Consider the following 25,005-nt stretch of genomic DNA (forward strand, 5'->3'; position numbering starts at 1 on the left):
TTCGTTTTTTCCAGCAACCACGCGACAGTCATAGAGAAAGACAAGTTGCGAAAGACGAAGAGGGATTGAGCCCAAGCATTTGAAGAAGTGGGGATTTCTAGAAGTGGTGGGGATGACTCCCGATATTACCGCGAGAAATGTCCGAGCGTATAACGAGTAAATATGAGTATATATTCTTCCGTATCGATTTTTTGCTTTTAGATTCGAATCGAAAATTTGAGCAACAACGGTGCATTACTGTGTCTAAAAATATCTTTCGCGTGCGAAGGTGGTTCGATACCTCCTTTCCTTCCTATATTACACGCATCCGTGCAAAGCATCGCGATATATCCGACCACGTTTTCGTGCGCTAAAATTTTTCTCGCGATTATCGATTTGGTTGTTTCTTGTACGTACGGTAGAACTTTCGGCTTTCGGTCAGTCGTTGAACGCGTTAATTTAATTCGTGCGAAGAGCATGAATGATTCTTTGGTGAATGGGATAAACACCCGATAGATCGGTGCCTGGGGGAGAAAGATAAGTTCCGTGTGATCCCTGGCCCCTTTTGATATCTGGTCGATGTTGAAATAGCGGAGAGAAAAAGCAATAGATTGGTATATAGCCGACAAAAGCAACGACAGACACGGGAGGCGCTCTGCTGCAGGGGCTGGTGCAGGGACAAGGGATTCGAGCAATAGAACAAAGTGGATTCTTGGTCTATGAATCATCGGTGCATCGAGAGGTGCGTGCGCGCACGCGTATACGCATGATCGCCGGGCAAGCGCGAGAACCGAACACCCAGCTGTACTTTCGTTCTTCGTATCTTTTTCTCTCTCCCTGTTTCTCTCCTCTTCTGCCATCATTGACTGTCTAATTGAATCCGAAGAAGCCGAATGCGCGGAATAAAGTCGAAGCTCCCTCTCGTCTCTCTTACGAGGGTAAACGACGATGCTCGAACTTTGTGTAGGGAGAGAAGGGCAAAACTCCCTTCCGCACAAGTCACGTTCTCGCGTACTCTTAGGAAAAGAAAAGGCAGGAAACAAGGGAATGTTGCTCGATTCCTATCGACCGGATCTTTCTTTTTCTTCTTCTGTATATAGTTTCTTTGTTTTCTTTTTACCAAACCATATTTGAACTGCGGCAAGGAAATTATATATATGTACACAACAATGCTCGTTTTCATTTTTTAAAAATAGAACAGGATGAAAATTTGTGTCGAATAAGATAAATGGAAAAAATTATCGGATAAATTGTTCGTATTTAAAAAGCCTGAGTACGCTAAAATCAGAGAATTACCGCATTTCGAGATTCAAAGCCATTTGAAGTTTCGCGTCGATCGAATGACCGCCGAGAGGGAAAAGTGGCTTGTTCGCGAATTATCTCGAGTCAACGAGAAGAGATCACGCCCCGTTGTTTTCTCGTGACGCGTAAACGAGCAACGTGCCATGAACCTCGCGAGTCACCGGCGAGTTACCCTAGGCGTTTTGCCGCCGCTGCCGATCTTGCTCCCGCCCTGTTCGTTCCCCTCGCTCGGCGCCAGCTAAAAATAAACCCACCTCGATCCTCTTCTCTCTTCTTTCTTCTCCGGCTTCGTTTCGTTCTTCCTCCTTTTTTTTCAGCTTGTCTTAAAGCATCGTGCGTATAATACGCGTAACCGTCTTCCGTTTCCGGCTAAACAATATTCTCAAAGGGGGAAAAAGTGCAGTGTGAAATTAGCCACGAAGTGTAAAGTAGAAAAATAAAAATGGAAAATAAAGATGGACAAATTCTTTATAATTTAGACAAATAATAATAAATTCTTTACGAAAAGTGTATACATCACGTATCTTCAATGGATATTAACAATATCTTATTAATATTTTAGTTACCTAACCTCAAATTTGGTTATTTTTACTTTTTGGCTCACTGACCGATGTTTTTGTGTACAGTTGATTTATTCACAATCGATTCTCTTCGTGAATATTTATAGTCTATTTATATCACAAATTACTTCTAATTTCGTGGTAATTTCGTCGTGCTAGATTCGTTTCGCGGGTTGGATCGACATCATCAAAAATGAATTAGCACGCGAAATTAACATTACGTAAAAAAAAATTCTCATTTTCTGTATAATGCATCTATACTTGGAAAATAATTCGAAATATAGACTTACCAACGCACAAAATCACTTCATCGGTCGAATCGAGTCGAATCGTAGCTTCCAGGGAGACGCTACGAAGTAAGGTTAGGTTTTTCCTCTGTTTATGCTCGGTAAACCGGTCGCGGTTATACGGTGGGTTCGCAGCCGGTTTTTTATTTTACAACCACGTAGCGTAGTTATCGGGTATCGTTACGAGCGCCACGTTATGCCGTCCGATCAAACTTTACGTTTATTGCGACGCGATATGTTGGAAGAAAAGCAGCCTCGATCTTTTTCTTCTTCGCGAAAGGATTCACAACGGACCCATTTCAAATGCTCGTTTCATCATCATCAGTTTGGGGACCCTGCTGCGTCTTTCCTCGTCGTGATCGATCGTCCCAGGCAACGAGGCCGTCTATCGCCGCCGGTTCGAGTCGCCCCGTGACCACCGCTAACCCGTGCGTCTCACGCTTCATTATTTTCGTTTCGCTTTTCTTTAAGCTTCGTATCGGCCGTTCGACAACCCTAGAGCAAAAGTGACGGGAAATTAACTGGGAAAGCGATGCTCGTGGTAATGTATGATGCGATTGACGTAACGGGAACGCAAGTTGGTTCGAGGCAAGGTTGCTTCGGGTCGATCGATCCTGCGATCGGTGTGTATATTCTCGCGCGATATATTCCCTCGCGACCACGCCAACTGTGCATTATCAACTCCGCATTAGAACCGGCCGTTGCGACGCGTTCCAGTCCTGCTAAAAGAACGATTAACGCTACTGGCACGTTGCACGCCAATCACGCGTTATCTTTTTCCCCAATCTTGGCGAAACACTTGTTCCATTCCAGATTGGAAAGATTCTTTTTCCACGTTGCAACCTTTGACCGAGAATACGACCCAGTTAGGAGGATCGATCGCCGGACGCTCCTCGTCCCTTATTTTCGAGTGCCAAACGATATTTCAACGAGTTGCGTTTATGGTTGATCGAATAGCCGATTGGAAACTAACGCCGAGGTTAAAATTAATGGTTTTTTTTTTTTCACTTTGATTCGTTAAAGAACACGCGCGAAATGAAACACGGGTTATCGACCGAGCAATAAATTCCTTTCAATCAATTCGAACAGGTTATTGTTGTTATTACTACGTGTTGCAAATTTATTTTGTGACGTTGAATCTAGAGTAAGAAAATCTTCGATCGGAATTATATTTTGTTTCGATCGGTACATTGTCGCGAGTCTACTACGGTTGACTAGCGATGCACGTAACGAGATACGTTTGCCCAGAGGCCGATTTCAAAATATGGAATAGATTCGAAATTCGCTAGACACGCAATTTCTCCCGTCAACTTACGATAATTTATGTCCGTGAAAATTCCCACGAGTATCTAGGCTCGTTGCCAGCGGACCGAGACGACGACCGATACGCATCACCTGCCCGTGAAAAATCGGCTATTAAACGGAAATACGATTTCTCTCTCGATTCGCGTGATTCGTTCGTAAACGCTTTCACCGAAAAGAGAAGCATAGTGGTAGCGAGTAACCTTCAAAGGGAGCTCTATAGTCGTTTTTCATCGATACAGCGATAGTGATTTGCAAGCTTGGAAGGCAAGGGTGGCAACGGGAAGCACAGGAATTTAATTTCGGCAAATGTTCCGCTAGCTTCAGGGGAGACACTGCGAGGCGAGGAATAAAACAGTCGGAGCAAAAATATTTCAACTAACGAAAAATAATATTCGTACATCGATACGAGTATACGAAAGAAAAATAAAAATTCAGTAATAAATTGTACGAGTCAATGAACTTGTTATTTGTCCCACTACTGGTCGTCTGATCTTGCAGATTTAGTTGTGTCGAGCACTTGGATGACGAAACGTTTTTACCGACTCGAAAAGAAACGCCGCGCAGCACTGTACCGTAGTTGGCCAAATAACTACCCGCATGTTGTATCTGCAGTATATCGCGCAGTCGGTTTTAACGAAGCTTTGCAGACGCAAAACTTGTCGACGTTCCAAAAGGATGCCCGCGTTATATCGTAAACTCTGTAACTTTGTCGCGCGTACAATTATAGCGCGACAATTATGAGGATAACGTTTGCGATATTCGGCGCGTCCAGTGTTCCGATACGATCACGTTTCGCTTTAACCAACTGTACCGGTAAAGAGCTCTCTTGCGGAAAGTGGGGGAAGGAGCGATTAGCGATACGTTGCCAATGGCGGAAAGAAGTTGAGGTGAATTCTAGGAAACGGTAGGTAGAAATTAGGACGACCCTTCGTCATTTCCTTCTGCCATTCAATTCGTGCTCAACGATATTCGTAATACAATACGCGACGGTTCTTTCGATGAAAAAGAAGGAGCGTAGAGGGGGTAAGTAACGAGGTACGGGGGATTGGTTCCTTCTCGCTCTTTAGCTCTTTCTTTCTCTCTTTCGCTCTCTCGTTTAAAACTGTGAAATCCATGCCGAATCTAGACTTCGGTTTTCTATCTAATACGTAATATTATACGTATATATAAATTGTAAATTCTACGATTTTTTTTTCTTTCTTTCGAAACGAAGATCAATGAACAAATACGATACTTCGATAATTTTATTTCGTAAACAGGAGAATCATGTTGTTTCGCGTCGATTGGATTTGTCGGTTACGAAGATTAAATCTAAATGCGACGATACGTGTGCGACGGTACATATCGTGTCACGCTGCGCGTACCACCTATGAAACGGAACAAAATTCCATTTCCATTTTGCGACAAAGATTCGTCCCGGAATATCGCGATCTCGTAAACCGACCACGCGCGCGTACCGCGACAACATTGCACCCATAATTCAAAGAGATGCCGAACGATAAACTCCCTTTTTCCGACTCAGAGTCCTTTCCTATATGCGCGTATATACGTGTGACTTTCGCCAATGCTCCATCGAATATAAATTGTCTCGTTTTTTTACTATTTGTTCCGTCTCTCCGGAATATATATTATAAACGAACCAAAAAAAAAAATAAAAAAAGGAAAAAAAACTAACCATGTTTAACTGGCATTTCTCGTAGTACATATATACTATTGGAACATAAGCTTGGAGGTGTATAATACAGAATGACGCGAATGCGACGCTGGTCGTCGCGACGCGTTGCGTCACGACCTTTGTAACAGGCGTACGCTATGCAAATGGAATCAATTTGCGAGTCAGTGGGCGTCGCTGGTTCGTGAATAGGATATAACCGACCACACGACCACTATCCTTCGAATTTGGCCTCGTACCCCATGATTCCCGTCCTATCTCGCGGCTTCGAGAAATGAGGATAATCTGACGATGTACTGTTTTACCGACGAAGCTTTTCGCTAATCGTGCGCTGACCGATTCTTGCCGATGACGTTCGGGTTTTTTCGGCAACATTCGTCGAGACATCGTCGTTAAAAAACGACGCCATTCATTACCCATTGTCGGTAATAATTCTAACTGCAATAAACAAGCGTAAATTAAAGATACAATCGGATATTCATTTTCATCGTGCGCTTTATTCTATCGTTACGACCTTTCATAAATTTACGATTATTTCTGTCTACTACAGAGGGGGAGGGGGAAAGAGAGGGAAGGTTGAGAAATGTCGGAAAATAATAACGGCGGTAGGGTGGTGCGATTTAATATCGTAACACGAACTGTAACACGTTGTTACTCCCCGCAGAATCTCGATTCGGCTTTCGTTCGCGAGCACGACGAGGGGGAAGAACCCCTGCTGTTTCCCGTGGGGTGTTCTCGCCATCAGTTCGTTCAAATACGAGCCAGTTCCACTCCAGCAGCGGAGGAGATGCACGCGCAACCCTCTTCCCTTCGTGCCCTCCCCCTCCATACATGCCACCGATAATCCCATCTGCTTTTCCTTCCACAGGATGCGTCCCGTCTCCCTCGATTGAGATCGAAAATTCGCGCATGGAGGAGACTATCTCGCCAAACACCTTTACCCGCCCGCCCTAGTTGCGGAACCGACGAAAAACAATTTCAATCTGGCCAAGTAGAAAGTTTCACCGATGCGCGCTTTACCGCGACTCTACGAACTCGTTTCGTTCCGTTCCGTTTTCTTCCCTTTTCTTTCGTTATCTCCTTATACTTTATTGTTTCCTAGCACAACGAGAAATTGCCGCGAGTACTCGAACTTTCAAACTCGAGCAATCCGCTTCCTTTCCCACGGTTTGCATCTATTAACGCCTCGCGTCCTGATTTTTCCTTTTTAAGCCGGCGGTGGCGGCCACTTTTCCTTAATCTTCGGTGCACTCTCGTTTTGGGGCGGATACGGTATTTGCGAAAGGAGCCGCGGCAGAACCTTGGCCCGCGCAGGGAATACGTATCGGGAAATTGGTCGGAATTGCGATATTGTAGCGGAAATTGCGCGGTGCATTGGCGCGCGAGCCTCGATCCGTATACGCCACCGGTATAAAAGTCGGCCAATTCTAGGTTGTCACCGATCGATCGCGTGATTAGGATTTCGAAATTAAAGGCGTTCTCTGAAAAAAGGGAAACAGACGGCTATCGCTATTCGTCGTTGGTCAGCTGCGTGATTTTTTTTTTTTCCTTACTCCATATTCGTAAAAAAAATCGTATTTCGTTCTCTTCGATTTCATACATTTTCTCGAATACGTTAATTCGAAAGAGATGGAAAATCGGTTATAAAATTTCGAAAAGGCGATTATAATATTGGGATTTTGTTAACAAGAACCTCTAAGAAGGGAGAATTGAGATTTTGAAAGGGTTGCCTGGCCTGCACCCATGCAATGCCAACCGCATGGCATATGGCCAGATACCTTTGTATCCGGGTTTTATACTTGCGAACGAGAACGGTTGGAAAAGTAGAGAGGACCCGTGTAACGCTGCTCTGTAATTATTCGCCAACTCTCGGTCGGACGCGTGACCGTCCTGTTATTCGGTGTCGCCTTTCGTCTACCGCACCACCACACCGTCACTAACGGCCACATCTATTTTCATCCTCGCCTTTCCTATAACCTTCGACTTCTGCGAATTCGAAAGGAAAAAAAAAGAAAAAAAATTTTCTTCCATCCACGTCCACGGGCGAGTCATTATCCATCCGATTACGATCGAAATTATCGTTCTATTACTAACCGTCGTTCAGACGCGAATGACGCGTTTTTTTTAATGCCGTATCCACACACTGCTCATAACTAGTGTTCTAGACATCGGTAGACCAATATTATTCTTACCATCGGTCGGTACCTATTAACCGGAGGGTAAGAAGTTATTGAACGGCCAACGAAAGATGGACGTAATCGTTAAGAAAAAAAAAAAAAAAAAGAAAAAGAAACAGTTTCCGATAACTCATCGTTTATAGTTTAATCTCGGTGGCTAAAAGTCACGTAGCATCTCGCTCAATGAGAGGAACAACGTGTCCTCTCGGTTCTCAAACGGGAATGGGAAAAAGTAATACAATATGCAACGAGCGACGGTAAAAGCTTGATGAAAATGTTAGCTCGAACGTGGGTTGGCGATCTTGGTTGGCCAGCAACGAAAAATACAAAAGGAATGCACTATGCCGCGTTATTAAACCTTTGTTGCAAACCATTTACCTTTTCTTTTCCCACCGTTGACAAGGATTAAACTGTCGTTTTGCTACGTGCCCACGTTTTTTTCGATCTAACTCGTCTTCTCTCTCTCTCTCTCTCTCTCGCTCGCTCTAGTTTCGTTTCTATCTCTGTTTTCGCGATCGCATCCCACTCTGCCTGGACAATGATACGTACAATGATCGAGTCGGTCGAGCGTCGGCACATACCTACGCGATATTCCTCGATTCGCCGGATTAACCGCAATTCCGTTGCGTCGCGGCTTTAACGAGTCGGGGAATTTCAACGAAGCTAGCGAAGATGTTACGCTCTATTAGTAAGATCGCGCCACGACCCCTTTAATCTCCTCGCTCGCGTTTTTGCCCGCGTTCTCTTCACGCCGCCGCGTAAATTGTGTGCACAAGGGGTGCTCGAAAAGTTTATCTCTCGATGAAACTGTCGGAAGAAATTTTATCTTTATCGCCGTTATTAACTGGCTTATCGTATTATATTTAATTATCGATTAATGATCAAAAAAAAAAAAGGCAAACGGATCACCTTTTCTTTCACGATTACACGAAAAATCTTTATATTATCTCTCTCGATTCTAAAATCGTTTATCATTATTCCCAATAAAATTTATCAATCGCGAGCAAAAGTTTTTAAAGCTCGCGAGATATCGAATTTTTTCCCACCACACCTTGCATTCATCACTCGCGATATTCATTACGATTATGCAAAATCGTAGTGGGCGATCGCACTGCTCTCAGGATCATCCTGAAATACTCGAGCGGCGGCAAGAGAGCGGATTAAACGTCGACGATTCAGCAGGTTTCCTCCTCGACGGGCGGACAAACGAAAAGGCCGATCTTTTTTCCCCCTCGAGAAATGAGAAAAAATCTGCCCGATATTTATTTCGATAGGAACGATCGATCGATGTCACGGTCGATGTATCGGATCCAATCTCTCTCTCTCTCTCTCTCTCTCTCTCTCTCTCTCTCTCTCTCTCGGATACGTGTTCGGCCGCCGCGATAGGAAAGGGCAACGGGATGAAGAATCTAAGCTACTTAACGCGAGTTAAATCCACATGGTAATCCCTGGTCGGTGAATCCGAATGGAGAGGGTTCGTTGGCCGTAAACTGGGTGAAATCGGAGGAAAATCGGCGGCGGGCGGAGGACGTCGCGACTCGGTCGGAAGAAAAGGGTGTGTATCCTCCACTCCGTTGGAGGATTAGTGGATGGAGGGTAGGCGCGGTCCTTCTAACGACCGAACGGAACGCGACCACCCTATATATATTAGGGACACGCGACGTTCGAATGAAAAAAAATTACCTCAGGATGAAGCGCTTTTAACTTCTAACCGGAAGTCGTAGACTCTCGAGGCAAGACCTCTTTCGAATAGAGCTCTTAACGTTGCCCGGGATCTATGCCCACCTAAATAATAATAAATTGAACCAGATTAAGATCAACATCTAAGCATAGAGGATTTCAATCTTTCTCTTCTTTTTAATTTAGAAAGAATTTAGAAAAATTTAGAATAATAGAGAAATGTCTGGAAAGATGTAAAGTTATAGTGTATATATAGGGGATAGGAGAAGTATTCTATTAATTCTTCAGAAGGGGTGAGAAGATATCTTCGATATCCGGATGTTAAGAAAAAAAAAAAAAAGAAAAAGTTTAACGGAAAAAGAGAGCTTGGTTCGGTCCGTTGACGCTTTATCGGCAACGATAAAAAACATTCCTTCGTGAAAAAGGTTCGTTGTTCGCTATCGTTCTTATTTCGATTTCGCTCCAGGTGCCCCCCTCCCCTTTCCTTTCCGGATTCGTTCCTCTTCTGGAAAAGGTAAATGGTAGATATTTCTTTGACGTAACGAGTAGTTTACGCGAACTGACGTTAGATCTCGTAGCGGAATCGCGGTGAAATATTGTTGTTGGCAAAGTTTCTCACCTCTACGTCTCATTTCCGGTAATATTTCTCGACTGAAAGTTCACTGTTCATCGAGTTTCTGCAATTTCTACCTGCCTCTGTCGGTAAATACCGCGTGAAACTGATACATATTGTTATTGCAGGGACAGTTTCGAAACATTTTTCGATTCGAGATAAGATCGAGCGGAAATATCGATCTTTCGAATACCGTCGTTCGATTGGTCGGTTTCGTTCGATTGGCCAACGAAGAGTCGGAATATGGCGTCACGAGAATATTATCGCGGCGATTGTGCGTGTACATATAGCAAATCAACGACAAAAGCTGTGTAAAGCTGACTAAGGCGTGCGGGGAAAAGTCACGTTTCGATTTCGATAATGGAAATTGCTTTCGATCGATTCACCATGCCAGCCAACACCGTTGCGTCAATAGGGAAGATCCACGAAATTGGAAATCGTCTAGAACGTTCCTTTTAAAATATTCTTTTCGCGAATTGTTGTCTGGTTTGAACGAATCCATTTTTACAGCGTTCCGAGGGCAAGAAACGTGATGAAATGTGAGCCGTGACGGGACAACAGAATAAAGGACCGAGACGTCGGATTGCCTTATAAAAATACGATTACAAAACGACATTATAAAAATCTCGCTTGTATTGGTTCAAATTAATTGAATTCTTGAAATCTTCTTCAATTTAATCAAATGTTGTTTATATCCGATTCAATTAATGAATATAAAATCGTAGAAAATATGACATATCGATATTTCGATATGTCAAATAGAAGAATCGTGATTATATTTTTAAAGAAATTCGTAATTTTAGAATGAAAAGCGTTCGAATAACTAACCTCTGGTGAGTTTTGTTTTTTGAATGGCTTTGATAGTTTCAAATTGACGAATTTGGAATTCAATGTCAAGTATTTCTTGAATTGAAATAATCGACTAATCGAAACGAATCTTACGATACTTTACGATTACGATGAATCGAAATGGGCAAACGATGCGATATTATTCTCTTCGATATCAAACAATATTATTCGGTTCCATTCGGATTGTTTCGGAATGACTCGGGCGTTGAATCGAGCAACTACTCGGTCGATAAACGAATCGATAGTGCGTCGCACGAGCGATACGTCCGTGTTCCCAAAGTGATCCGCGATGAAACCGAATGAAACCGTTATCGACGTCGAGCTAAAACTGGCCGTCACGACAATGGAGGCTCTTTGATGCATTTGTTCGCCTTTGAACGCGTTCGATATCGTTCAATAGGGTGCGTCTGCGTGCGCGCGCTTCACGCACGATAATCCACGATGCATACGACCTCGCGAAACACCAGATAATTAGCAGCTTCGCGGTATGGAAATCGCTCTACGAGCGCGGTTGAATCGAACCATTACGATCGATTGAATTGCTCTCGCGCGAATAGTTCACTCGCGATTCTATCCAAGTTCTATCGAAAGAATTAGTTCGAAAAGAAATGGACAGGAAGAAGGTGAAACTTGCAAACGACGTCGTTGAATGGCCGTTTCTTTCGGCAACAGGTGTCCCGTTTTTCTCAATTCCCGATTGGGTTGCACATTTTTGGCCGCGAGTTCAATATCGCGATGTCGTTTTTCGTTATCATTGCATCGTTCGTAAAGCTGAACGCTTTGTCTGGGAAATCTATCGTTTTTTTTTTTTTTTTTTTTAAATCCTTTCATCTATCTATCCGTTTGACGATTGACAACCTGTCAAGAGAGCGTCATCCGATTTTACGAAATAATTTTAAAATTCGATTTTTTCTTTTCTTTTTCGAATAATTGAAAAAAAAAGTAGCAACAAATATTTGTTTATTTATGAGCGAAGCTCCATAACATCGAAAGCAAATATAAAAAAAAAGACGGATCAAATTTAACAAGTTGCTAGGTAATCGAATAATCAATCATTCGATTTAAAATTTTGAACAAACAGTTTCGAATTAATATCGTCGCAGAGTTGTTTCGACGTTATATCGAGCACGTTTCTTTTTCCTCCATCCCTGTCGATGCAAATAAAAAAAAAAAAAAAAACAGCACAGATACGCGCGTCGCATTTTTCGAAAAGCCTAGTCCTATGTATTTTGCGTTTTCGTTTCCATTCGTGTTTCGCCTGGAAAACGAATAGGGTCGCGTCGAGACCGCGTTTGGTTAATGAAAATTTAATCGACAAGCACGATGATCGGTAGCACACTCCGTTAATCTAGAAAATGAAATCATCGACAGACTATAGCGCGCACCGCGCTTCGGTAATTATCCTAATAGAAAATGCATTCGCGGTAGAACCGGTTGTCGTGCTTCGGGTCCCTCCCGAATACCGACGATCTTTGCCGAACAGTCTTGGTACTTCTTATCGTGGATGAAAACGGAAGAAAGGTGGCCAGCGAGATAATCGGAAGTCGTCGGATCGATTCGAAGCAATTAAACTTCCTTGCTTGATTTCGTTTCGATGCGTTCCACCACCGGGAAAATCAGGGAAGTGGAAAATTGAAAAATCTCGCTGATCGATGACAAACCCTTCGTCTCTTTCTACCTAACCTCTCTTTTCCTCGCAGCAAGCATACAATAGTTGGTTTTTTATCAACGATGCTAACTCGAACCAACGTTTTCTCAATTAGTTGGAGCTGGAAAACGGTTATACTCTCCAAGATTGTAGACTGTATCGACGTTCTCGTTCCTCTCGGTTATCGCGACGTTCGAAAGACGCGACCGATTACGTGCTTCGAGCGTATCTTGCGTACGATGGAAGCGGACTGGTAATTGAATCAAGTACTTACATTATAACGTGCAAAATCAGGAGGCGTTTGAAACGGTGGGATTTCGAGTACTGGAAAACGGTCTCGACGGATCTCGTCCTCCTTGAACAACGCCCGCTTGATAATCGTTCGTTACGAAGGAAACGCTTTGATTTTAGAAACTGTCGTGCGTCATGGATCGATAATTAATCGAACCACGGAAAGTTGCGGGCCGCGAACGAGAACTCGATCGAAATCTAGGTTAGCACGATGCTTGTAGAGTATCGCGACCCATTACATTATCCTCCTTAATTAAAATTTTTTTATCTAGCGTTACGTCGAAAACCTACGTGAAAAGTTTTTATTATTATTTTTTTTTTCTTTTTCGGTGACATCCTTGAGCGGCAAAGACACTTGATTTTAATTCTTTTTAAAAGCACCCGAAGAACCTTTTAATTTTGCTCGAAAATAGAAATTAAAATTTTGAAACTTGAAACTTGTTTCAATATATAATGACAAAAAATAAAAAAGTAGCGGATAGAGCCACTTTAATCGAGGTCAAACTTCGATCTGTGCTAAAGTTGTATGTAATATGTATGAAATTTTACTTCTCTTTCTCTCTCTTTTTTTATTTTTCAGCTTTTATTTTTTTTGCTACTTCAATCAAATTGAAAAATAAAACTTTATTTCATAACGTGGATCGTGTAATTTCGATAAATGATTTTCGATATCCCTTGGAATCTGTTTCTGCTCGAAATTCGAAAATCTATTGGGCCGCGAAATCAAAGGCTTGGAAACGAAAAATTGGGAGGAAAATGCTTTCAATCAGATTCTCGCAGAATCTCCGTTATTTGCCTTCGTTCGGTTTTCGCTTTTATCAACGACAATTCGAAAAGGATTTCGATCGTAAATCCCTTTTCGACGAAAAAGTGTTTAACGTGATTTCTCGAAAGTGGTAGCGATAAAGTCGTGTTCCTCGCTCGTGCGAAAAACAAAAACGAAGAAAAAAGGAAAAAAAAAAAAATAAAAAAAGAAGAAAGAAGGAGAGAAGAGAAAAGATCGATATATATGATAAGAGAGCAAGCTTGAAATAATTATTAGACAATTTTGAGGCAAGGCACGATTCAGTTTCCATGCCCGGTTTTCCCTCCATTATTTATTTCTCCCCCTTTTTATACCTGATGGCCGAAGTGGCGCGTGTTATCGCGTAAAATCGAAAGCTTTTACGAGTGCCGTGTTTCCAGTCTTCTGCTGCAACAGGAGGGAGAGGGGGAAGGGAGTACCGCGCGCGCACACGTACACGCATACACATCTCGCAAACAGTCGAAATAACACGCGACTGTTCTCGATTCTCGCGAGAGGGATTCTCTTCTCCGCGCGTGTCTAATCCATCAAGAAGAGAGATTCCAATCCGAATTTTCTATTTACCCGTTTCCCTGTTGCATGTTTCAGCCAACGCGACCAGATTGAGGCATTCGAGACACCTGGATTTAAGATCTCAATTCTCCAACGACGAAGAATTTGCGGTGAGTGCATTTCGATTACTCCGCTTCATTCGATTTATCATCTCTTTCTTCTTCTTCCTTTTATCTTTTACGTAATAAAAAGAAGGGAGTCAAGTATTCGTTCGTTGTTTTCACAGATGCAGCAAGATGAAAATCACAATCACAAGCCTGTGTTCTCGAATTGTTCGAATTACGCGCCAGTGGTGAAGGAGGAGGAACCGGTGGGCACAGTTGTGATCCAAGTACACGCCAAGGACAGGGACAATCCGGACAACGGAGGTTTTTAATTATTTATTATTTATTAACGGGGAGGGGAAAAATGCGCGTATTAATAATATACATGCTCTTCTCGCAGGTACCATTACTTACAGTTTCGTGACTGCGCCGGGCGAGAAGCTGAAATTCGAGATCAACAATAGAACCGGGTTGATCAGGACGACGCAGGTGTTGGATAGGGATGAACCAGCTCGTGAAAAGGAGGCCTACCTGACCGTCCTCGCGACCGACAATGGAAGACCGCAGCTCGACGATGTGTGCACGTTCAAAGTCACCATCGAGGACGTCAACGACAATTCCCCTGTTTTTGACAAAGTGGTACGCGCCTACCTCGTTTAACGAGAGAACAAATGTAATTTAATTCGAGCCCTCTTACATGGGTCAATCGATTCGTCCATATCATTGATTGTACGCAATCTTTATCGTCACTGTTTGTCGTGGCCACGTTTTCATCCTTACCTACGAAAATCGTCGTGTCTTTTTTTTCATATATATGTATGTATATGAAAAATATACGTTTCAAGGACCAATCGAATCTCCCGTAACTTCATCGTATCTTTTTTTTATTCCATCAATTAACGCAGCAGCGTATCTTCTCTCTTATGCTTTATACGATACGATTGTGCTACACTAACCACCTCTTGCTTCGACTTCTTTCTTTTTCTTTTTTTTTTTTTCTCAAACCCAGGTCTTTCGTGGATACGTATGGAAGGTATTGGTCTTGAATTATCCCGGTGTATACATGTGTATATCTCGTTGTTTTGTTTTTCTTTCTCTTTTTCATTGTACGTTATTGTTACATTCCTTCTATCTTTCTTTTTTTTTCTTGGGAATGCGAGTGAAAAACGTCCCACGTTTTTTTTGTTACGCAGTGGATTGTTATTAACGCTTGAGCGTCTCGAACGTTAGTTAAGATCGTTCGAAAAAGCGAGATCTTAACCTCATCTGTATCGCGGCTTGTTTCATCGAGTTTTAATTTTTTTTCATCTCTGGACGCATGCATACGTATGTTTAGAGAGTTTGCTTAGTGATACGGAGGATGATGAGAGAGGAGGTAGAGAGATGAACTCGAGAATTTTAAGAGAACACGAATTCGAAGCGCGATTGTTTGTTCCCGGTGTTCGTTCTCGAAACGTAGGCGTACACCGAATCAGTGCCGCAAGACTTGCCTCTTAGCCGAGAGGTTATGAGAGTATCCGCCACGGACATCGACGATGGGAACAACTCCGTCGTATATTACAGCCTGTCGCCTAAGAAGCCCGAGGACGGTGTATACTTTCGAATAGATCGCAACACGGGTGTGATATTTCTCAACAAAACCATCGACGTGAGTATCGTGAAAAATTATTAATTACACGTTGACTGCCACGCTGTTTCTAACGAAATCTTCAGGCCACGCGCGCCATCTGTATCAAGTGTACTTCTACCGATACTTTACTAAAGCGAGTCGCGCTGGTGGTTGCAAGAATATCTCGCATCATTTATTTCCATCATTACTCTTCTCATACGCGATAGAAATATCGACAATAGTAATTGTATTGACAATAGTTTCTTATGCTAGTGCAATTAAAAAAGGGATCAAATGGTATCGAAAACTTGATATTCAACTTCTTCTAGGGATTTGTAAATGCTTTGATAGTTTACAAAATTGCAACAAAAAAAATATAAAAAAGATAGAAGATTTTAGAGAATTATTAGCTGCAAAATACAACAAGATCTTGTCAAAACCTTCAACGGAGACAACATAATATCACCGTTTAGAAAAATAATTCTGGTATAAGTAGATGTGCATGCAAATTATATTATTCAGATAAAAGACGCCAAAGACGGATCGATCAAACGCACGAAGGAATTTAAAAAAGATGACAGCTTTGTATAGAATATTTTAAAATTTTTCATTCAAAATAATTTTTTTAATAAATTATTTTTTATTATTTTTATAATAGTTTTAATACATCTTATGGAATATCTTTCCAAATCCCTACGAAGATTCTTTAATAATCTTTAGACTCTAAGTATTCAAATAAGCATCATCCGAATGACGCGGCAGTCAACGTGTCGAAGTATTTTCCGAGTGAAACTATTCTCGAGCGATAACAAGAGTGGAAAAATAAATTTTTGTCGAATCTTTGCAGAAAGTTCCGGATTACAAGTTCAGCATGACCGCGACAGCCCAGGATCAGGGAGAGAATCCAAAGTCGAACGTGATTGATCTGGATATACGAGTGGTCGAGTCCCACAAGAAAGCACCTGTGTTTCTGCCGAGACCTGCCGAGCCGATCCGATTGCAGGAAAATTTCAGCGACTTCGATGCGAGTATCGTGCAATTAAAAGCTGTATTGAACAGCGGCGATAAACTTCTGTTCGAGCTGGTCCCGGGTACAACGGAGCAAACCAATAAAGGGAATACCTTCAGGTAAATGAAAAGTTTCCAACGCGCTTTTTACATCGCCACGGCACGTTCGTTCACTTTCCACGCTTCCAGGTTGGAATCGAACAAGGACGTAGCCGACATAAAGCTCTCTCAACACCTCGACTACGAGAGCAACACGCAGTACACGTTGATCGTGCGCGTGCAGAATAAATATCAATTGGCCGCCGAGACAACGGTCGTCATAGAAGTGTTAGACGTCAACGACAATATACCGGTCTTTCGTGAGATGAAGAAGGGCAGCGTGCTCGAGAACGAACCGCCAGGAGTTCCTGTGATGCAAGTGCGCGCCATAGACGCCGACGGGACTTCGGCTCACAATCAGGTTCCATACAAATCATCTCCACTTTATTCTTCTCTAAAAGAGTATATTCCAGAGCATATTCTATATCTTGTCTTGTCTTTTTAGGTTACGTACGAGTTGGACAACTTCAGAGATCTTTTCGCCATCGACAAATACACCGGCAACATTACCACGTTGACCACGTTTGACAGAGAAGACGAGGATACGTATAACGTGAAGGTTATCGCGGTGGACAACTCCCCCAGCGCCCTTTTCAAGACGGGGGAGCACAACAAGGGCCAGCAAGTGTTCAGGATCGAGATCGCGGACAAAAACGACAATGCCCCTCACTTCACGCAAGCTGTATACACCGCGAATTCGATCCTCGAGAATGCGAACATAAACGAGGCTGTTACAGAGGTGAAGGCTCTCGACTCCGACACTGCCAGTCCAGTAACGTACAGTATTATATTCGGTAACACCGACGATAGTTTTTATATCGAAGACACAACTGGTAAGATTCGCGTGAAGAAACCTTTGGATTACGAGAAAATCACGGAATACAACTTAACCGTCAGAGCGTTCGACGGGTTGTACAATGACACTGCGCAGGTAAAGATTTTCATAGAGAACGTGAACGATAATCCGCCAGTTTTCGAAGACTTTAACAAGAATCCTACTATAGAGGAGGAAAAATTGGTCGAAGGTGAGTGAAATTTTCGAGTTGTTCGAGTAATAACGAATTCGTGATAAACAAATTCTTCGTTACAGGTTGTATCACCACTGTGGTCGCTTACGATCCCGACATCACGGACAGAAATGCCGATCAGCACATTGCTTACGCTATTGTAAAAGAGGACCAGCAACCTCTGATCGGTATTGATAAATCTGGGTGTATAACGTTGAAGAAACCCCTCGATCGCGACCCGCCCTTAGGATATCCTATGTGGACGGTAAATTTTTTCCCCCCTCCCGTTTGACAGAAATGACGAATGAGTACATTGCTATTCGATACGGTTTCAGGTGATCGTAATGGCTCGAGACGAGGATGGATCTCCGACTGCGTTACGAGAACTGGTAATGGTGAACATCACACTGATCGATATAAACGACAACGCACCGTTCCTCGATATGCCATACCCGGTGGTTTGGGACGAGAACAAGCCCCCCGGAAAGATAACGGAACTGAAAGCTCGGGATTGGGACTCAGAAGAGAACGGCCCGCCATTTCACTTCCAAATAGACAAGAATACCGCCGACGACGAGATCCAGGCGAAATTCGCTATTCGAGATGCCGACCTGTTTGCACGGGTCGAGTTTAATCGAGAGGAACGAAAGAGTTACGATATCCCGATCGCTATCACGGATAGCGGTACACCACCGATGACGGGAACATCGACTTTAACCGTGATAATAGGGGATGAGAACGACAATCCTATGTCGGAAGGCTCGAGCTCGATATTCGTTTATAATTACAAGGGCGAGGCGCCGAAAACGGAGATCGGCCGAGTGTACGTGAACGATCCGGATGACTGGGATTTGCCTGATAAACATTTTGCCTGGGCCTCGACCCACGAGGGATTTTACTTAAATCAAGACACCGGGATGATCACGCTTCTCCCGGGTATCTCGAACGACACGTTCGTTCTCAAGTTCATAGTGACCGAGCACAGCACGTATATTCCACGGCATCAAGTGAACGCGTACGTGAACGTCACCGTGAAAGAATTGCCCGAAGAAGCGGTGGAGAGATCGGGCTCCGTGCGTTTCTTTGGGATGACCGCCCATGATTTTGTCGCGCCCGACGAAGAAAGCGGTGTCAGTAAAAAGGAAATATTTCAAGAAAGAATCGCCGACATGCTTAACACTTCGGTGGAGAACGTGGATGTATTCACGGTGCTTCACTCGCCGCATCACAATAACGAGAGCTTGTTAGACGTGCGTTTCTCGGCACACGGAAGTCCCTATTACGCTCCCGAGAAATTGAACACGATTTTGGCCCAACACGCGAAAGAAATTGAGCGAGAACTAAAGACCGATATTCTTCTTGTGAACATTGACGAGTGTCTGTTCGAGAAACAATATTGCAACAATAGTTGTCGTAGCTATCTGAATGCCAGCACAGTTCCATATCCAGTTTATACGAATACGAGTACATTCGTTGGTGTACGAGCGATCGTAGATCCACAGTGCACTTGTCACGTGTACGAACCGATAGTTTGTCTGAATGGAGGCACACCATTGGCTGACCGATGCGAGTGCCCTCCTGGTCTCGAAGGACCAAGATGCGAGCTTCTCGGCATTGGATTTCACGGAGATGGCTGGGTCATAATGCCGCCGCCTGGTCAAGCTTGCGACGACTCTCACCTGGGTTGGTAAATTGTTTCCTCTTCGCGCTCTTTTATTTATATATTTCAACATCGAACTATTCATCACGTGAATTCGTTTCTATTCCAGGTCTTGAGATAACGCCTCATATGGACAACGGTCTTGTGTTTTATTTTGGTCCTATGACGTATAGCCCGAAGATGAAAATTCAAGACTTTATGGCTTTGGAACTACAACAAGGATATGCTGTTCTTTACATGGATTATGGAACTGGCACTGTGCGACTCGATCAACGGCATATCAAACTCACCGATGGCAAAAGCCACAAGATAGATATTTATTTTACGAAGAATGTAAATACTTCCTATTTTTTGTCGTTATTTATTGTGTTATTGTTTTATCAATCATCTTTTTTAACATCCATTTCTTATGTGTTTTAGGCGATTGAGATGAAAGTAGACAATTGCGGAATTTCAGCTTGCATTAGTTTAACCCCACCGCAAGGACCAAACGAGCTCTTGAATGTAAATAGTCCAATGCAAGTCGGTGGAACTTTAACTAATTTTGCACAACTATCCTCGCAATTAGGATGGGATTTTAAACCTACTAATAAGGGATTCGTTGGATGTATACGCAACATGACTTTCAATGGAAATGTAATATCTTATAAAAAAAGGATGATTAAAAAATGGCCAAATTTTGAGTTTAAAATATAAATATCAATATTTTGCGTTAAAGTAATATTTGAATTTTTATTTAGAAAAGTTAATATTTTACTCTAAATTTGGAGATTTTTGATCATTCTCGTTTTTTTAGTCTCGTTTGAGTCCATTAAATTGTTCTTACTTATCGATTTTACATATTTCAGACGTATAACTTAGGAATGCCATCGTTATCTAGAAATGCGGATCCTGGTTGCGATCACGGAATGGCAAAAGCCGTTTCCTTCGGAATCGACACCAATTTTCTTGTCGCAATTTTAGTTTGCATCGCGATTTTGTTGATATTGTTGCTGGCAGTAGTGGTACACAGACGGAAAACTGATGATCTTTACAAGGATATGGACGACATAAGAGAGAATATAATCAATTATGAGGACGAAGGAGGCGGTGAGGTAGACACAGGTTACGATTTAAACGTTCTTCGAACGATTTACGATGCTCCGCCTATCGATTCAAAAATACCACCGGTTGGCATGAAAACGAGAGGTAAGATATCGGTGTTTTCGTTATCTAAATATTCCTGTAATATATATTTAATAAGAATGAAAAGAATAATTGTTTAAAAAAGAAAATATATGAAAATAAAAAATAAAATATGTTCACATTCGTATTTTCTTCTTAATTTCAAGGGTCTGACGAAGTACCAGACATTTGCGGTTTCCTAGATGGCAAGAAAGAAAGCTGTGACAAGGATCCCGATACAAATCCATTCGACGATGTCAGGCATTATGCTTATGAAGGCGAAGGCAATTCAGAGGGTTCCTTGTCGTCTTTGGCTTCTTGTATGTACATAAATATAATATATCATGTTATGATCATCGATAATCATTCTTTTGCGATGTTTCTTCTTGCAGGCACTGACGATGGAGATCTCAAGTTCAATTATTTATCGAATTTTGGACCGAGATTCCGAAAATTAGCCGACATGTATGGAGAAGAACCTAGCGACGAGGAGAGTGACGGTGTCGGAGAACGAGAAAGCGAGAGCTGGTGTTGAGACTTACATCGAACATTAACTCGAACCGTTCATATCAATATCGATTCAGTTAGTTTCAGCTCTCTGATGAAGTTATATTACTTCGTCATTTCGTGTACTTAATTCGGATTCGAGAATACCTGATGTTCTCTGCTCCCGATACAAGAACACAGTGCTGATTCGTGACAACGATGGTCACATATTATTTAAACATAATCGAATCATCGTATCTTTTTCCTTTATTTTGTTTTTTTTTATTTGTTAAATTTTTCTTCTATTTTTCTCTTTTATTGGAGCAGATCGCTCTCGACTTACAACATGTAGAAAACAAAATTTGCTCGGTGTTTTTGAAGACTTATTGAACGATAACTTGCAACACTGTGAGAGATAATGAATATGATTTTAGATACACACCGAGTTGCAACGAGAGCTTAAGAAAATAGGAAATAAAGATGATGATATTCTTTCTTATTGGCACGAAAAGAAAGAAAGAAAAAATAATGGCAATGAAAATCAATGCATCAGTGAGGATGACTATCGCGAATATTTATTCGCGTTGGACGATGGACACGCGCAATTTGTTCATTGCAACTGTTATTCCGTGCGTGCATTCCACTAGTAACGAATGAATTTTCAGTGTAAAACAATCGCGAAGATCTCTTTTTTCAGAGAACGAAAATGCATAAGAACTTGTAATTTCTTTAAGCAATCATTCAAGTTACGAGGTCTGGACTTATTTTTTTATACATATGTAATAGGAACGAATAAATATATATATATATATATGTATGTATGTGCGCGCGTATATGTATGTGTGTATGTATGTATGTATGAATGCATATTTACCTTGTTCCATGTACCATGTTCATGAGAATATTGTGAACAGAAGTACGTAAAGTATCGACGAAAAATGAAACGAATGAAATGTAACGATACTTGAAAGAAAAAACGAAGAAAAAGACGAAACAAAGATAGCGAGAGTGATGTCGCTCTGCTATATGTATATTTAACTTATAGACTATTTTATTAACCGGTTAATTAACGTGCGCGCGAGTGCGATGAGAAATCGTATATGCGAAACTTTATATGCGAATACACGTATAAATAAATATCGAATATATGCTGTGTGCGTGTACATAAGCCAACTTAATTGGTATAGAATGACGTGTGCGTGCGATATATGTTCTAAAACATGAATGTTCGAGACATAAAATCGAAAAAATCAGCAAGAAGAGAGCCGAGTGCCATATCGTGCATCCAATGACCAAGATTTATCCACCGAATAATCGTACTCGAATACATGGTCGCAACGTTACCGGCGGCAAACGGTTCACAAAGCAAAAATTGTTTGTCATTCTCTTCTTTTCGATTGTTGACAAATGCGTATTTGATTGTCAAATCTCTCGTCATTTATTTCGTTTCATTCGCGAAAATAACTTTTCATGCGTGCGCGCGCTTACGAATATTTCTATGTATATATATATATAAAAATATATATATATATATGTATATATATATATGTATATATATATCCGTGTACCTATGTAGGCGTTCGCGCACGTACGTACACGTATATATGTGATAATAATTTGTAAGCTTTTTTTACGATAAATCAACCGCGATGTATATGTATAATAATAATGATAATAGTAACAACAACAACAATAATTAAAAAAGATACACAAATCGTATCGATAGTGGAACTGGAATAAGTGTGCATGTGTCTTGGATTTGCGCTTCCCGAGTCGGTCTCAGTGCAACCTTGAAAAATTTTACGTGTAATTTATACGATAAGGTAGAATGCAGCTTATATAAAAGTGTGTGATCTCAAGGATCCGTAAGGATAAATTCTTACGTATCATATCATGAATGGATGCTACTTAGAGGATTTTTTGCCATCGAACAATTATAATTATAATTCGGAAAGAAACATTTTATCGGAATATTAAAATATGCATCAATGAATATGGACTATGTTGAACAGGAAAGACGGGCGCGGTTTTTTTTAACGATACACTCCATCTCAGTACAAAGAACGCCTCCGTCGACGAGCGGTAAATAAGAAATGCGATTTATCGACGCAATGTTATCGAATTAAATGGCGAAATTTAGTTCGATTTCATATGAAACTTATTTATCGTATGTATCGCCGATACCAAGAGCGGACTTATTCGCGATATATTACGTTATTATACTCGAACACTGCCCTTATGTACAATTAAAGAAAAAAGAGGGAAAAGAAAAGTAAAATACGATTTTGTTCCGCAACTGACACAAGGATTATGAATAGGTAGGCCAGAGATAAACGCATATACAGGCTTATTATAAATTATAAGTAAGATTCGCGAGACCAAAACGGTTCTTCGCGCGACCTATTTGACATGTGATAGTTGATCGCAAAATATACACGCAGCACATCTTCTTTACTCGCAAAATCCATCTATCGTCGTCGGAGATACATGTAACTTCGTGTTCTTCTTTCTTTTGTAGCAATAATAAAAGACGATGACATTGAAAGAAAATTATAAATTGGAAATTTCCCAAATCATTGAACACCAGTTAATTAATGAAATTCACAGCAGGCTTCATAGTGACGTTTACTGAACGAGAAAGAAACCTTTGGATCGTTTGATTGCGACATGCTGCCTTTGAAGATCTATCCTTTGACATCGAGCGAGAAGAATTTCTTGAGAAGGGGATGCGGATAACCTATAAAACGAGCTTCGGTCTCGTTACCCTGTCATATGTGTTCACGTTGCACGCACGTAGAGTATCAAATACGAGGACAACTTTTACGAATCGCGTTGCTTGTTCTATTCGCGATTCTAATTGACGACATGTAAGTGATTATTATATATGGACGTGATCGATCATGCTTTATCGATTCTTATGTATCTCGATCTTTAATTTATCTATATTATATATTTCATTTTCGCTAAATTTCATAGGCATCGTAAGCTTCAACTGGGTTTTTTCGCTTTCTCGATTATATTGCTACTATGTTTGATTTTGAATACTGGAGTTGAAGCTCAATTGAATTTTTCGACTGGTTGGGGAAAAAGAAGTCAAAGGATCGGAGTTGTCGAATGGGGTGTTAGAACCGAGTGTGCTACGCAAGCTAAACCTACAGTGGAACAATTGCTAAGTGTTTACCATTTGATACAGGTATGCGTTTCTCAACTTGTACCTTACATTCTTAATAGATCGAATGAGAAAAAAGAACAATTATTGACCAAAAGTGGTTTGTATTGTATTTAATTTACAGATAGAAGCGCGAAAAATGTTGGATTGTCGGAAATTGAACGAATGAATTTGAGAGTAATTCGATTAATATTAGAGGAAACATCGTAGATTAAACGTTGGATTGTTTGAGAAAGTCATTTAAATTGTACGATTTTAACAATCATTGGCTGATTTGTTTGAAAGCATCGGATAATTAGCTTCACATATCCGGTTCTAGCAAACGAAGAATTGCTTGAAATGTTTTTAGTCGCACGAATGTGCCTTATAAAATTATCGATACGAATGATAATATAATAATAATAAAGAAAAAATATAATTTCTTTTTATGTCTTTTATATTGTCTTCCTTTAATCATTTATTTATTAAATTCGATTTTTTATATTATATTAAGTTGGTCGACATCAAATAATCAATCAAATATTATCAATATTATTGTGCTTTTATAGCATTTTTATCATTATTTGATAGATTTGTATAAATTTTGTGCCATAAATAATTTATTTATTTGTAAAAGAAATAATAACGATATGATTATTTTTTTTTATATTGATAGTTATCAAATTATCGAGAATATGAATTATTATTTTTTTAATAATTGTGTTCTAATTGCATTTAATTGAAAGTTGATTATAATGTATCACAGGTAAGTAAAAATTGATTTGTTCAGAGAAATTTATTATATATCAAGTAATGGATATTGTTAAGATTTTATAATTTATTTTTTTATCTTAAATTCAAAAAATTATTTATAAAATTTAAATTTTATCTGTAATTTTTTATTTGTTATAATGATATTAAAATTTAAAAATAGCTATGTTTTAATATGATAATTTTTACAATTTTTATTCTATTACAAATGTTTTTAAAATTAATTACATATGAATTATAATAATGTGATAACATGATCAAACGAGATTTAATATATCGAACACTTTTT

The 25,005-nt window shown here is 40.8% G+C and overlaps 2 protein-coding genes across 6 annotated transcripts in view; both read left to right on the forward strand.

Moving 5' to 3' along the window:
- LOC108000759 (DE-cadherin) overlaps positions 1-23,347 on the forward strand; it is a 36,623-nt gene extending 13,276 nt beyond the window's left edge. For 2 of the 5 annotated variants that reach the window (XM_062085966.1, XM_062085967.1), the window contains exons 2-14: positions 13,757-13,830; positions 13,947-14,088; positions 14,165-14,403; positions 15,224-15,412; positions 16,221-16,501; positions 16,571-16,841; positions 16,926-17,505; positions 17,571-17,752; positions 17,823-19,170; positions 19,257-19,480; positions 19,568-19,783; positions 19,996-20,335; positions 20,479-23,347. In XM_062085966.1, the coding sequence (XP_061941950.1) occupies positions 13,757-13,830; positions 13,947-14,088; positions 14,165-14,403; positions 15,224-15,412; positions 16,221-16,501; positions 16,571-16,841; positions 16,926-17,505; positions 17,571-17,752; positions 17,823-19,170; positions 19,257-19,480; positions 19,568-19,783; positions 19,996-20,335; positions 20,479-20,846 (4,454 nt within the window). In that variant the 3' untranslated portion in view covers positions 20,847-23,347. Of the gene's footprint in view, positions 1-14; positions 157-12,227; positions 12,326-13,756; positions 13,831-13,946; positions 14,089-14,164; positions 14,404-15,223; positions 15,413-16,220; positions 16,502-16,570; positions 16,842-16,925; positions 17,506-17,570; positions 17,753-17,822; positions 19,171-19,256; positions 19,481-19,567; positions 19,784-19,995; positions 20,336-20,478 lie in introns of those variants that run through there. The other 3 variants (XM_017061347.3, XM_062085968.1, XM_062085969.1) reach the window with 3 other exon arrangements.
- Positions 23,348-23,497: 150 nt separating this feature from the next.
- LOC108000814 (uncharacterized) lies at positions 23,498-24,388 on the forward strand. Its single transcript, XM_017061423.3, is given in 4 exon segments — positions 23,498-23,583; positions 23,585-23,664; positions 23,774-23,990; positions 24,091-24,388. Coding segments are annotated over 4 exon segments (402 nt in total). The 5' UTR covers positions 23,498-23,523; the 3' UTR covers positions 24,136-24,388.
- The last annotated feature ends 617 nt before the right edge of the window (positions 24,389-25,005 follow it).

Source organism: Apis cerana, linkage group LG15 (assembly GCF_029169275.1).
Source record: "Apis cerana isolate GH-2021 linkage group LG15, AcerK_1.0, whole genome shotgun sequence".
NCBI lineage: Eukaryota > Metazoa > Arthropoda > Insecta > Hymenoptera > Apidae > Apis > Apis cerana.